The sequence below is a fragment of the Triticum aestivum genome, chromosome 1D (genome assembly GCF_018294505.1).
Source record: "Triticum aestivum cultivar Chinese Spring chromosome 1D, IWGSC CS RefSeq v2.1, whole genome shotgun sequence".
NCBI classification, from domain to species: Eukaryota; Viridiplantae; Streptophyta; class Magnoliopsida; order Poales; family Poaceae; genus Triticum; species Triticum aestivum.
The window spans coordinates 385,540,290-385,554,154 of record NC_057796.1 but is presented as its reverse complement, the minus strand read 5'-3'; the positions used below and the strand labels follow the sequence as shown (position 1 = coordinate 385,554,154).

General features: G+C 46.9%; 1 protein-coding gene across 1 annotated transcript; it reads left to right on the top strand.

Moving 5' to 3' along the window:
- The first annotated feature begins 8,001 nt into the window (after window positions 1-8,001).
- Window positions 8,002-9,749, top strand: LOC123182277 (uncharacterized acetyltransferase At3g50280). The gene has a single exon (XM_044594792.1). It carries the CDS (start codon window positions 8,122-8,124, stop codon window positions 9,508-9,510), a length of 1,389 nt encoding a protein of 462 aa, XP_044450727.1. The 5' UTR covers window positions 8,002-8,121; the 3' UTR covers window positions 9,511-9,749.
- The last annotated feature ends 4,116 nt before the right edge of the window (window positions 9,750-13,865 follow it).

Below are 13,865 nucleotides of genomic sequence, written 5' to 3'. Positions count from 1 at the left end.
CTCAGTGTGCTCGTGGAGCGGACGTTTTGAAGACTCCAACATTTCATTGAAGGCCTTTGCAGATTCCTCCATCTCCTCGTCCGAATCCCGAGCATCATCGAAGTCTTGCACCATGTTTTCCATCCCGGTACCATGCTCGTCGGTGCGACGACGATCCACCTCAGCTCGGTCACGTTGGGCAGACTCACCATGATATGTCCACACCGTATAATCGGGCGTAAAACCACTCTTCTGCAGGTGTTTTCCCATTTTAGCCTATGTCCTCTTTTCCCAATTGCCGCACCGTAAACAGGGGCGCCAGGTTTTCCTCTGGCCATTTGCAAATGTGGCTTGCACAAACCCCTTGGTTTTTGTGAACCATTCAGTGCTCCATTTGTTCTGACTAGTGTGACCGGTGTACATCCACGCACGATCACTCATCTTGACTTTCAGAGCTACTGGACACACAACAAATATATATATATATATATAATTCACCATGTATATATTCATCAGTTGATCTACTTTGTCAATTTTATTACGTCCATGCAACCTACACTCTAATAGGTAATGATAGGTCCTAATCCCACCCGAGTATGTGTAGATTGGGTTCATTTTCCCATGCTATGCTCCAGATCCGACGCAAAATTTTGGCAGCACCTCCCCGCTGTTCTCCTGATACACGTCTCTACAATAAACAGAGAGGATGTGTACCCGGAGAACAACAGGGGAGGCACTGACGAAATTTATGCGTCGGATCCGGAGCAAAGCATATGGGAAAACGAACCCAATCTACACATACTCGGGCTGTCCATGGATAGCGTTGGACAATTCGAAAGAATCACGGTTATAAATATGCAAATGCATGCATATTTATAACTATAACGCTTTCGAACGGGAGACACATATTGGTTACGCATACTGATGATTGACACCTATAGCTAGCAAGTTTCATCGGCACGAAGACCGGAATAGAGCAAATGAAGGGGGAGGAGGAGATGTCATTTGTGCTCACCAACGAACGCAGGGACGGAGCTTGTCGAACGCACGGGGAGGTCGTCAAACACCACACCCTCGCAGCGACGAAACAACTGCACATTTGAATCCACCCGATAAACACAAATATGTATGAGGTTTTGCATAACAAAATCAAAAAATATACGACCTAACTCATAATTCACAAATATATGACCCTGCCGACCTCTGGAAGGCCAAAGAGCACCTTCTACATATTCTTCTTTTCTTCTTCTTCTTCTTCTTCTTGTTCTTCTTCTTCTTCTTCTTCTTCTCCCCTCCTCTTCTTCTCCTACACCTACACTTTCTTCTTCTTCTCCCCTCCTCTTCTTCTCCTGCACTTTCTTCTTCTTCTTCTCCTCTCCTCTTCTTCTCCTACACTTTCTTCTTCTTCTTCTCCCCTCCTCCTCCTCTTCTTCTTCTTCTTCTTCCCTTCTACATATTCTTCTTTTCTTCTTCTTCTTTTTTCATCTTTTTCTACTTCTTTTAATTATATGACTAATTATCTAAAACCCATGCACTAAATCTAACACTAACACATATATATCTAGCACTAAACCTAACACTAACAATTAAACAGCAAAAAAAAGAAAAAAAAATAACTCACGGACCGCGATGGCGGGTGGCGGGGGCGGCGGCGACGCCGGGGTGGTGGGGCGACGGCACGGGGTGGGGGCGACGGCGGGTGGTGGGGGTGGCGGCGGGTGGCAGGGGCGGCTGGTGGGTGGCGGGGCCGGTGGCAGGTGGTGGGGGCGGCTGGTGGGGTGGCGGCGGGTGGCGGGGGCGGCGACACGGGGTGGGGGCGGCGGCGGGTGGCGGGGGCGGCGGCAGGGGGTGGGGGCGGCGGCGGGTGGCGGGGGCGGCGGCAGGGGGTGGGGGCGACGGCGGGCGGCGGGGCGGCGGCGTGGTGGCTCGGGGAGGAGAGAGGAGAGAAACAGAGAGATGGATCCAGGGCGGGGTGGGTCTCGCCGTTAGGTAGGTTAGTTCTTTGCCGTCCGCCAAACCTTTGGCGTCAGCTTTTTTTCCTCTTTGTCGTCCGCTAGCTAATGGCAAAGAGGGGGGACGTTAAGTTTTTTTAATCAGCTCGTTAGTGGGGACCACCACCCTCTTTGCCGTCCGCTAGCTGACGGCAAAGAGTAGGCAGATGGCAAAGACCGGTCTTTGCCATCTGCCTACTCTTTGCCGTCCGTTTTCTGCAAGCGGGCGGCAAAGACCTTCTTTGCCGTCAGCTAGCGGACGGCAAAGACTTGGCAGATGGCAAATTAGCTAATTCCAGTAGTGTCATTTGCTAGCTACTGCCTTTCCTTAACAAATTCTAGTGAATTGTGCTATCTACTTTTACCATGCAATCTTCTGCTATAGTGTATATGTTCTATATGTCGTGCAATGTGGTGTTCAGTTAACTGCTTGGTTCAATTCTGCAAATGTGATGTTCAATTCTTCAAGGTGCAATATTTCCAAGTTGTTAAGCATGCTTGGTTTGGTTAACTGTCTGATCTTCTATTATGAGTATGTTATATTGTGCAATGTGGTGCTCAGTTGACGTTTGGTTCATTTGTTGTGGTGTTTAGTTAACTGCTTGGTTCAATTCTGCAATGCGATCTTCAATTGTTGTGGCTGCATTCTGTTATTGTATACCATGTGAGAAATAAATCGAATTTGGCTGTACTAAATACATGAGAAACAAATACAATTGCTATATTTCCAAGCTGTTAAGCATGCTTGGTTTGGTTAACTGTCTGATCTTCTATTAGGAGTATGTTATATTGTGCAATGTGGTGCTCAGTTAATGTTTGGTTCATTTGTTGTGGTGTTTAGCTAACTGCTTGGTTCAATTCTACACCGCGATGTCCAATTGTCATGGGTAGAATTTTGTATTGTTGTGCATGTGAGGAATAAATCGAATTTGGTTGCACTTAATACATGAGAAACATATACAAGTGCTATATTTCCTAGTTCTTAATTATGCTTGGTTTGGATAAATGAGTTTTTCATGTGGCTTGAATTAATCTGATGAATCTGCAATGTGCTTATTTTTCATTAACATATTTTACTGATAGCATGCGAACCCTTACTTAACCTGATGACTAACTACCTTATATGTGTTGTAGAGAAACAATGAGAAGCACTGAGGTTTACAATCGAGATTAGCACGTGCATGGTCTGTTGTCTAATAGCACATTATTGTGCAATTGCAGGAACCATTCTAATATTTAGCTTTTTTAACAATTTGGTCTTGCACATGTATGTCCTGCTGTTAGAGGTTCTGACCCACTGTTTGACCCTTTTTCCATATGGGGAAATGCGTTGTCCATGAATATCAGTCAAGTCAAGAAACTCGGAAAGATTGTTAGGATAAAAAAATTAGCGACAAAAAACAATAAGATCTTTGTCTGCACAATAAAGAGGACATCAGTTCACTACAAGATGGTACTAACTATTATACCTTACCTTTTTTATTCCTTTGCCCTATTTCCAATATAGAGAAGATATTTATGCACATCCTTGTTTTCAGGCCTTTCCAAAGCAGTTCACTGATGATTACCTCTCAAACCACCTGTATGGTCAGGAAGCGAGGAAGTTATTCATACAACAACCACGGTTCAATATTGAAGTGTTCCCGAAGAGGACGAAGGATGGACGGTCAATCATCCACAGGCACTGGCCTAAAGTTACAAAGACCTTCAACATCAATGAAGGCTCAATATTCGCCTTCTGTTTCAGCAGTTTTCCAGATGAGATACATCTGTCTAGTACCGTCTATGATGCTAATTTCGAAAGGTTATAGATGTTGCATGTGAAACTTGGTCCTGATGTAGTTGTGTTATGGAGTAGCTGAGTGCTGAAGCTATATGATGTTGTACTCTAATGTATTTCAATTATGAAAATAAAATATATTTTGTGCTTAATATGAAATGTCAATTAGATTAATAAATGGATTATGAATAATTGGATAATTAGCCTGTTAATTGGGTTTTTCTATTGCAAACAAGTTATTAAGAAAACACCGTGTGCGATGCATTCAATAACGCACACAGTTTTTAGAAGTAAACCGTGTTAGGTTAATGAACAATCACACATGACATTCTCTTGAAAACTGTTTGCGTTAGGCCACCTGGCGCAAACGTTTACCACATAAAAACTGCGTGTGATGGACATCCCTTGACACACAGTTTTTTCCAGGCACCGTGTGTGATGAATTCAATAACGCAAATGATAAAATTGTTAATACCGTGTGCAATGGAAATGATATCACAAACGATTTAACCGGGAAAATTTTGTGTGATGTACTTGCGAACAGAAACATTTTCCTTGAAGCGACTGTGTGGGATGTATATACGAACGGAACCATTTAGCGCTGGTTGACCGTGTGGGATGTACTTACTACCGGAAATGATTTCGCCTGTATAATTATATTTTTTAGCACTACTGTACGTATTTCTGTATTTGAGTGCTCGCCGGTCGCACATGACCTCATTTTGTCGAGCGTGTGTGCCAGAAGGGCATATCCCCGACGGTTTCTGGGTCGTGTGGGAAGGACCCCCTATCGCCCACACTCACTTGACGAAGGTTTCAAAGAACGTCGCGAGAAGGAGTTAAAAACCGTTTGTTTAGGAGCTCGTTGTACTAGTTTGTAAAGAACTCCAGTACTTTTGAAAGCCTGCCACTCTAGCTTGAAAAAGGTTACTACATATGTAGAATCTCAAAACATTAAGGGCCTGTTCGGTACTCCTCCGTGGCCTCAAAATCCTGAACTCCACCACCAGCTTCCCATCGCCAGCTTCTCACGAGAGCGGCGTGATCTGGCGATCCGTTGGGCAGCAGAATTTCTTTGTCGCTAGCATTGGCCTGGGCCGGCAGCCCAAATGGGCTGGATATGGCCCGACTAGGAAGGAAATCACTAGGCGCTCGCTGTATGTATCGCTCGTGAAATAAGGCTCGAACCGGTACACTCACTTGGCGGTGGCATCAACAGGTAATTTGACCAAACTCCAACTCCTGAAGATGCTGGGAGCCCGGAATGACCAGCTCCGCGACTCCACATAAAAGAGTAAAATGCACTAGTGGTCATTGAACTTATCGTATACGCTCACTTTAATCACTGTAGTTAAGAATACGGTTAATACGATCACTATATACGTGCTAAGATGATTATACGGTCACTGTGAAATTGTATAACTCCGTATTCCATCCATTTGATTGGTCAAACGGTCCACAAGGCGTGCGGCCCTACCCGTCAGTGGGTGAAAGTAAGAAGTAGAGGGAAAATAAAAATGCTGCTGTGGGGATTCGAACCCCATACCTCGAGCTAATATGCGCGCAGGCTGACCAGCCGCTTTGGTTCCAATCTTGAATCTAATTAGAGGACAAGCCCTTTTATATCTTCTAGTCATTCACGTGACAGCGTTGGGATATTTCTTTTTTGCGTATGTTCATATAAGACCATTCTATTGGTTTAGATGATAGTGCATTCTAATTCATAGTGATTTCTTCCCTATCAGTTTTAGCGTACCAAATTGCACCATCGCAAGCGTAATTTGGCTAACATATATATTTCTGTTGATAGCATTTATAAGCATAATTTGGAGTACTTAACACGTGTATATTACTTTTATGCATTTAAACATTTATTAATAAAATTTTATATAGACATATATTAACCATTTTGATAAGTACACTCCGCCATAATTAGCTAGTACAAGATGACCGCACGTCAAATCCCTGGTCGTCTCGTGCTAAAAACAGAGTAACGACGCCCACCAAATCTACTGGAGCTGCCGCTGCGGCCGCGTCACTGTCGAGCCACCGTCCACGCGTACATATTGAACAAAAGAAATTGAAGTGCTAATCCAGTCTCATTTTCTTGCGAGGGAAGTGCTAATGCAATTTTGGCCGTGAATCATATATACGAGTACACAGTACTGCTAAAACAGCTTTTTAAATCCTAAAAGGCCCGACCACTGAAGCCGAAACGATTATGATTTAAATGCTAAATGGCTCGCACGCAAAAGAAATAAAATGCAATGGCTGTCAGTGAATCCAGTAGGTTCTAAATGGTTTTTTTTCTCAAGTTAGACAAGACGGGAGACAGGTGGAGCTGGTTGTCCTGCTCGGGCAATAAGCACGAGGGCCTGGTTTCGACTCCAGACAGGCGCATAATTTTATTTCCTCCTACTCCTTTCTTCCACCCACTGACAGGTAGGGCCCACACAGTCAGAAAAAAAACTGACAAGGCCTTGTTTTTTTTTTTGCAATGACAAGGCCTTGTTTGACCAGTCAAATAGATGAAATACAAAGCTATACGATCTGGCAGTGACCGTATAATCCCCTAAACACGCATATAATGACCGTATTGACCGTATTCTTAAATACAGTGACCAAAGTGAACGTATACGATAAGTTCAATGACCACTAATGCATTTTACTCCACAAAAAATGCACTACGCTCCGCCAGCTTCTGCAGCTAAACTCCAGGAATTGACGCGTTCAGCTGGACTCCGCGCGCGGATTCGAGAATTTGAGAAGCCAGACCACTACCGCCCTAACACTCCGACTTGAGCTGAACTGACATGTTTTTAATGGAAAAAGGTGACGGATTCTCTGTCCTTACTGACAATAATAGTACAATTTACATGTTCTCACAACCTGTCTTGGCAAATAGTTTTTTTTCTGGATTGGGAATTAGCTAACTGCTGCAGACAGAGGGATTAGGCCACATACCGGTACACATCAAAGCCAAAGTTTCTGCAATATGTCCAGATCTTCGTACACCTCAAACTACCTCTATCGAGCATCAGAATACACAATGAACAAAGCCAACCTGCATATTCCATTAATTAATCTGTCAACTCAACGCTTAAACAACGTGAATGGCAAAATAATAACGGAGACGTAGGCAGAAATGATAACTCTTCCTTCTCTCTAAAAATTGATAAATCTTCCATGCTAAGTAAATCCGGTGCCAGCTTCCTGCTTCAAAAAGCTGTAGAGAATATCCGGAGATCGCACGAACTGAGAGGTAACATGTAGACTGCAGAAGTGCAAACAGACCAAAAACGAAAAGTTGGTACAATCTACAAAGTGATTAGTTTTTTCAGAACTGGCGAACGAGCGAGAAGATGGGCAGGGTCAGGCTGACGAACTGGCAGATGGGTGTCGAGGAAATTCTCATAGCCGGATGGCGTTCCTGGTTCGTGGCACCGACGACCGGGAGGCGGCTGGTGCCGCGGCCGCGCATGGAATAGTCGCCGGGAGGCGAGCTCGGGGAGGGAAGCCGGATCTCCTTGGTACACAAGGATCGGGATGAGGATGGGAGGCAGAGATGGCGGAGGCAGCGGCACGCGTGTTCACCTGCCGCGAGGGAGAGAATGAGGGGTCGGGGAATGGAACGACCATGCGATGGTTTCCTTTCGTGCATCCAGAAACAGGCATCTTCCTTCTCCTTTGGGTCACGGTGCCTCGCCGCCATCGCCATTAGTCACCCTCTCTCTGCGGCGGCGCATAGGTTTCACTCTAGGTCGAGAGATCGGAAGGGACGGGTGCGGTGCGGGTCAACATCGATTTTGTTGATGCATACATGGCCTCATCAGCACCGTCGGTCCGGGATCAAAGAGAGGCCTCTAAATTTGTTTCTGGAGTAGTGGCCCATGCGGGAAGAGGTGCATCGGACGGCCAAAAATGACTCGAAGGCGCGATCTGACGACCCAAATTGTTGATGGCATGAGAGGCTTCCTAGCATGCTTAGTTTTAGTGTTTCTAAATAAGGTTCTTTCCACCTAGCCTTGTCTCGAGTTTTTGAAGATGGAATAAGGTTCTCCACGTATTTTACTCATCTATTGACTCACTATTAGTCGTAGGCTCATAGTCTATGTGTTTTTAAAAAAAAATGGTTGGATGATCGGCCGAATGTTGGTGGAACATTTGCAGGTGAAAGCGTTGGAGATGCCGTGAGAACGGTCCGCATGGAGGCCACGTCACTGTATTCTAGGTTTGTGATTCGAGTATTCGCATATGACTACAGGACAAGAAAGCATGTTGGATGGTCCATCGAGTGGGTGTCGCATCAGCAGATCCAGTGAATGGGCATGAACATGGAAGAAGCAGGTGTCGCATCAGCAGATCCAGTGAATGGGCATGAACATGGAAGAAGCAGGAGGCGCCGCTGGCACCGTCCGGACCGTGTCCCGGCGACTGGTCCGGCCGTCGATCGGCGACGCGCCGCCGCCGGAGGACATCCACCTCACGCCGTGGGACCTCCGCTTGATCAGCGTCGACTACATCCAGAAGGGCCTCCTCCTGCCCGCGCCTCCCGCCGGCGGCGACCGCCTCGTCGGCACCCTCGCGTCGTCCCTGGCGCGCGCCCTGCGCAGGTACTACCACTTGGCCGGCCGTCTCGCCGTTGAGGAGCGGGGCGACGGGGCCGTCAACGTCAGGCTGCGCTGCACTGGGGAGGGCGCCGAGCTCGTCCACGCGACGGCGCACGGCGTCGCCGTCGCGGACATCGCCGGCTCGGTGTACACCCCGTCATCGGTGGTCTGGGCCTTGTTCCCGTTGAACGGGGTGCTTGGCGCGGACGCGGCCGTCGATTCGCTCCCCGTACTGTCGGCGCAGGTCACCGAGCTCGCCGACGGCGTGTTCGTCGGCGTGTCGTTGAACCACTCCGTCGGCGACGGCTTCGTCTTCTGGGAGCTCTTCAACACCTGGTCGGAGATCAACCGTGGGGGAGGAGGAGCCATCAGGGATCTAAGCGAGATCTCCGCACGGGTGCACCGGAGGTGGTTCACTGATGCCAGCCCCGTGCCGATCCCCCTGCCTTTCAGCAAGCTGCAGCACGTCGTCCGGCGGTTCGATCCCCCGATTATGCAAGAGTGTTTCTTCACCTTCTCCGCCGCGAGCGTCAAGGAGCTCAAGGCGAGGGCGAACGACGAGATGGCCGGCACGGCCACCGCCACCATCTCCTCCCTCCAGGCCCTGCTCGCGCACCTATGGCGGGCGGTGTCCCGAGCACGGCGCCTCCCGCCGGGGCAGGAGACGTCCTACACCCTGGCCGTCGGATGCAGAGGGCGCGTGAGCGGCATACCGCCGGGATACATGGGCAACGCGCTAGTGCCCGCGAAGGCGAGCGGCACCGTCGGCGAGGTACTGGGCAAGGGGCTGGGCTGGACGGCATGGCAGCTGAACCGCGCCGTCGCGTCGTTCGACGAGGAGGCCATGAGGGAGTGGCTGGAGAGCTGGACCAGGGAGCCGCAGTTCCGGTACTTTGGGAGCCTTATGTCCGGAGGCGCGGCGCTGATCACCGGGAGCTCGCCGTGGTTCGACGTGTTTGGGAACGACTTTGGGTGGGGGAAGCCGGCCGCCGTGCGTAGCGGCCGCGAGGGCAAGATGGACGGGAAGGCGACGGTGTACCAGGGGCCGGAGCGGGGAGGGAGCATGTCGCTGGAGGTCTGCATCTCGCCGGACGCGATGGAGAGGCTCGTCGCCGACGAGGAGTTCATGGACGCCGTCAGACATGGGTGAGCAAATTCATTGGACATTTCTTTACCAATGCATCATCGATCATCTGCTGTCTCATCGTTCGACAATCTCGCTCTAATCATGGCAAATTTGCACTGATCCAGACAGAAGCAAGTGCTTCGCAGTGAGGTTATTGTGAGAATACAAGAGCTGTTATTAGTTTGAGCTTTCTTTCTTCTTTATGGAACATTGCAATGACCTATACATGCATGTTGTCTCAAGAAGCGAATGTTGTGCTCGTAGCTCAACTTCAGTAATGTGTTAGGGCATCTCCAAAGCCAACCCTCGAATCGCCCACATATGTCTGGACGGTGTGGTCCGAACATACTTTGACATCTAACGCGGCACGTCGTCGGTCCGTAGAGCTGTCCGGTCGTCCGTTTCCAGCAAATCGGAACCAAATAAAGTGGGATTTTGTGAGAGTCCGGACATCCGCATGACGAATTAAAATCCATCATGCATCCTCTCTTTCTGTCCAGATTATGAAAAGCCGGTGCTAATTTTTTGCTCTCTAGCGGAAGGTTGCTACTCCCTTCGTCCCATTATGGGGCAGTATGGACAGATGGAGTAGCATTTAGGGGAAGCGCTATTGTTTCACTTTTTTCCCTTCAGGTGCTACACTTCTTTTTCCTTTTTAAGTGCTCATAATAGCGGAAGGCCATTAGCCGACGACGGAAGGCATTAATTTTTGGACGCCGATAAGTGCCACACGTGTGGGTGTTAGGGAGTCTGCCCACACATTTTGTGTGGTGTATAAGAGGAACAGCCCACACACCTACGTGTGGGCAAAACAAGTAATGCCCACGCACCTCTTTTTTCCCACTAGATCCCTCTCACACGCGTGTGTGTGGGCGAAATAGATAACGCCCACACGTCCCGTACGTCAGGCCTCGTACCTCATGGTCCCGCACGCCCTGCGTGACAGTCACCGCGCGTCCCGCAGTTGCCATGGTCCAGACCCTCGTCCATGTTCGTTTAACTGTAGTTGCCATGTCGCTGAACTTCAGTTGCCATGTCGGACAACTACAGTTGCCATGGTTGCTCAACTGCAGTTGCCATGTATGGTCTGGTCTACTGCAGTTGACATGATTTCAAAATTTTAGGAGTTGTCACCCACTAACACTAGGCAGTTGCCATGTAGCATTACAAAAAAATATGTTCGGGTAAAAGAGAGAGTTGCTATGTGCTCACAAGCACGCTAGGGCAGTTGCCATGTAAAGAGAAAGAGTTGCCATCTGCTTACGTGCACGCTAGGCAGTTGTCATGTACCATGCAAAAACACATGGCAACTCGGGTGAAAGAGAGTTGCCATCTGCTTAGAAGCAAAGCTAGGGCAGTTGCCATGTACCCTGCAGAAATACATGGCAACTGCCAGCTTTGGGTGTGGGCGAGGAGACGGGCGTGTGGGCGAAGTGATAAACGCCCACACACCAGCCCCCTCTGCGTGCGTGAAAACTGGTGTGTGGGCGAATTGCTAAACGCCCACACACCAGCCCCCCATGAGGTGAAAAAGGACGTGTGGGCAACCGGATGAATGCACACACACCAGCTTAGTCCTACGTGGCACATAAAAACTGTTAGAACGCACCAAGATTCGTGCAGAATTGGTTGGATGAGGATCCATGTGTGTGGGCGAGTTGCCAGACGCCCACACGTGTGGGTGTTAGTGTTTTCGTAATTTTTTCAGGTCACAATGGCGGAAAGCACTATTGCACTAGTAGTTTGAACGATGATTTTTTTGTCCAAATTTATTTTTAAATGGGTGCGGGCATGATTGAATGGCCAGCTCCCATATCAATGTTCGGACACCAGTCTGAACCGTCTACGGACAGATACGGTGTCTGATTTGAGAGTCAGCGTTGGAGAGGCCCTTAGGACCTAGGAATGCATTGTGTACAAGTGAGTAGGAAGCTAATTTTACAAGAATTTGCTGATCAAATGAGCACTTGGCTAATATCTATTCTGCCACGGTGTTTGGGGTATTGTTTCGACTTGGCTATTAATCCATCGTGGGATGGCGCGCACCTTTTTCTCCTTGAGGATTGGTGGAACGTGAAAATTGTTGATCGGATGAGATGTTGTTGCTACTTGCTCGCAAACTGTTCGGCCAAGTGATTACCTATGTGCTCGTGGAACGTTTGAAAGAAGGACGCGTCTAGGGAGCAGCCGGGTGCTCCCTAGCGTTTCCTGGCAGCCCTCCAAATATAGTAAGTTTCTGTCCTCCTTTCCAGGATATGAAAGCACCTGGTCCCGCCTTCCGATTCCCGCAACCAACCATCGAGCGGGCAAATCACCTGGTCCTCCCCTTCGCCCGATCCCTCCCCCACCCCTGCGCGTCTTCTTTTCTCCTCACCTAACCCCCAACCCCATCTTCTTCTCTCCCAAGCCAAAAAGGACAGCACGCCCCTTCCCCTCACCACTTCCAGATCAAGAAAACCTTCACAACCCTCCAATGGCGGCTCCATTAGTGTTTCTTCTCTAGGCAAATCAAGGTGCCTCGTTCCTGATTGCCTTGCAAAAGGCAAAAAAAGCAAAGGAAAAAGGTCAGATTTAGCTCACTTCCAGATCCCTCCTCTTTCCCCATGATTTGTACAAGGCTGCAGTTATGCAAAAAATTGTGTAAAAAAGATGTGATGTTAAGCATGTTTAGTCTGATGTTTAGGCAAGTTTCGGCCCCCTGATTTGGGCAAATTTAGTAGTGTTGTGCACCCTAAGTGATAGTTCTTGCCAATTTTCAAATTTTGTTTGCAAATCTGTTGCATATGAACACATTTGTAATATGTAGGCAAGTGCTGATAGTAATGCTGGGGACAAAATATAATGCCTTAAGCAAGAAAAACGACTGAGCAAAAATAGTACTTATAAGAGGATGAAAAACAGTGTTATCATGATCATGATTCTATTTCCAATGTGTTCCAGTTCTGTTAATTGCTTATGAAAATGTTATTGGCAAATTAGACATTCTGTTTGAGCAAAAACAGTGCTATAATGAGGCAACTAAGTATAGGTATGCACACAACTTTGGAAACTATCATGATCATGATCTATTTCCCATGTGTTCCAGTTCTGTTAATTGCTTATGAAAATGTTATTGGCAAATTAGACATTCTGTTTGAGCAAAAACAGTGCTATAATGAGGCAACTAAGTATAGGTATGCACACAACTTTGGAAACTTATGACATGGCAAAACATGAACACTTTTGAAACTTATAAGACAATTATAAGACGATGAACACTGACATCACTATGGAAAAAAGGCAAAAAATAAGGCTTTTCCCCTAGCAGATCTTTTGGGTGCATGTGGACCAAAAACAAATGGTTGATTGGAGCAACTTGCATTATAGGATTAAGCAAAAAGCGTAATGATGTCCAGGCAACTCTTGAAGAAGCTAGAAAAAGATTCATCTTGGTCATTTGTTTCCATTATTCCTTGGTTCAATAGTGAAAAAACACGAGAAGAATAAATGTAAAATTGCAGCTAAAAAACAAGAGACAGTTGCGTAGTACAATTTACCTTTGTTCTAGCATATCCTTCACCATGATCCAAGAAAAGTTGGAAAGTTGCCAAGATACAATTGCAAATTAATTAGTATTTCATCCTGCAAAAGAAGGGAAAAAACAAAGAAAAGCCATATACCAACAACTATCTCAGCTGCGAAACGTTACTTCAAAACATACTGAGCATATCCAAAACACACAAGCTTGCTGCTATAAGATGAAACCTAAAACTGTCAACTTAAGTTTTTTCTAACACAAAAACATAGGTACTGGAAAAAAAATAGTCTGAATATAAAAGAGCGGTCATGCCCATAACTGCTAACTTAAGTTTTTACTAACACAAAGCATGCTCTATTCTCACTGATTTGGGACTGAATTCTATTCTGAAGACACTTCAAAGTAGCACTTCTATGGCAGGAGGCTTGCTTCCCCAAAATCAATGTTGCCCGCGTTTAAGAAAAACAAATAAGAAAATATATGATGATACACAAAAAACAAGCCTATGTTATATGTACAACATGATTCATTAGTACAAAAAAACCATGCATTTCCTGAATAATATATTGCCTGACATATATAGTTTAACTTGCCTGGTTATATGGTTTGGATTGCTTGATAGTGCACTTTGAATTGCATGGTTATGTTCAATTGCATCCTTAAAAAACACAAATGAATGCTATCTTGTGAATCTGGTGTGCTTGCGTTGCTGTGTTGTTTGCTTGCCTGAGTTTAGTGTGGTACTAGCTTGCCTCAACAACGTAAATTGCTTTAATTTTTCTGGTTGAAAAAATGCACAGGTTGAACATGATTGAGCTATTTTTGGTGTGCTTGGGTAGCTGTGCTATTGGCTTGCCTGTAT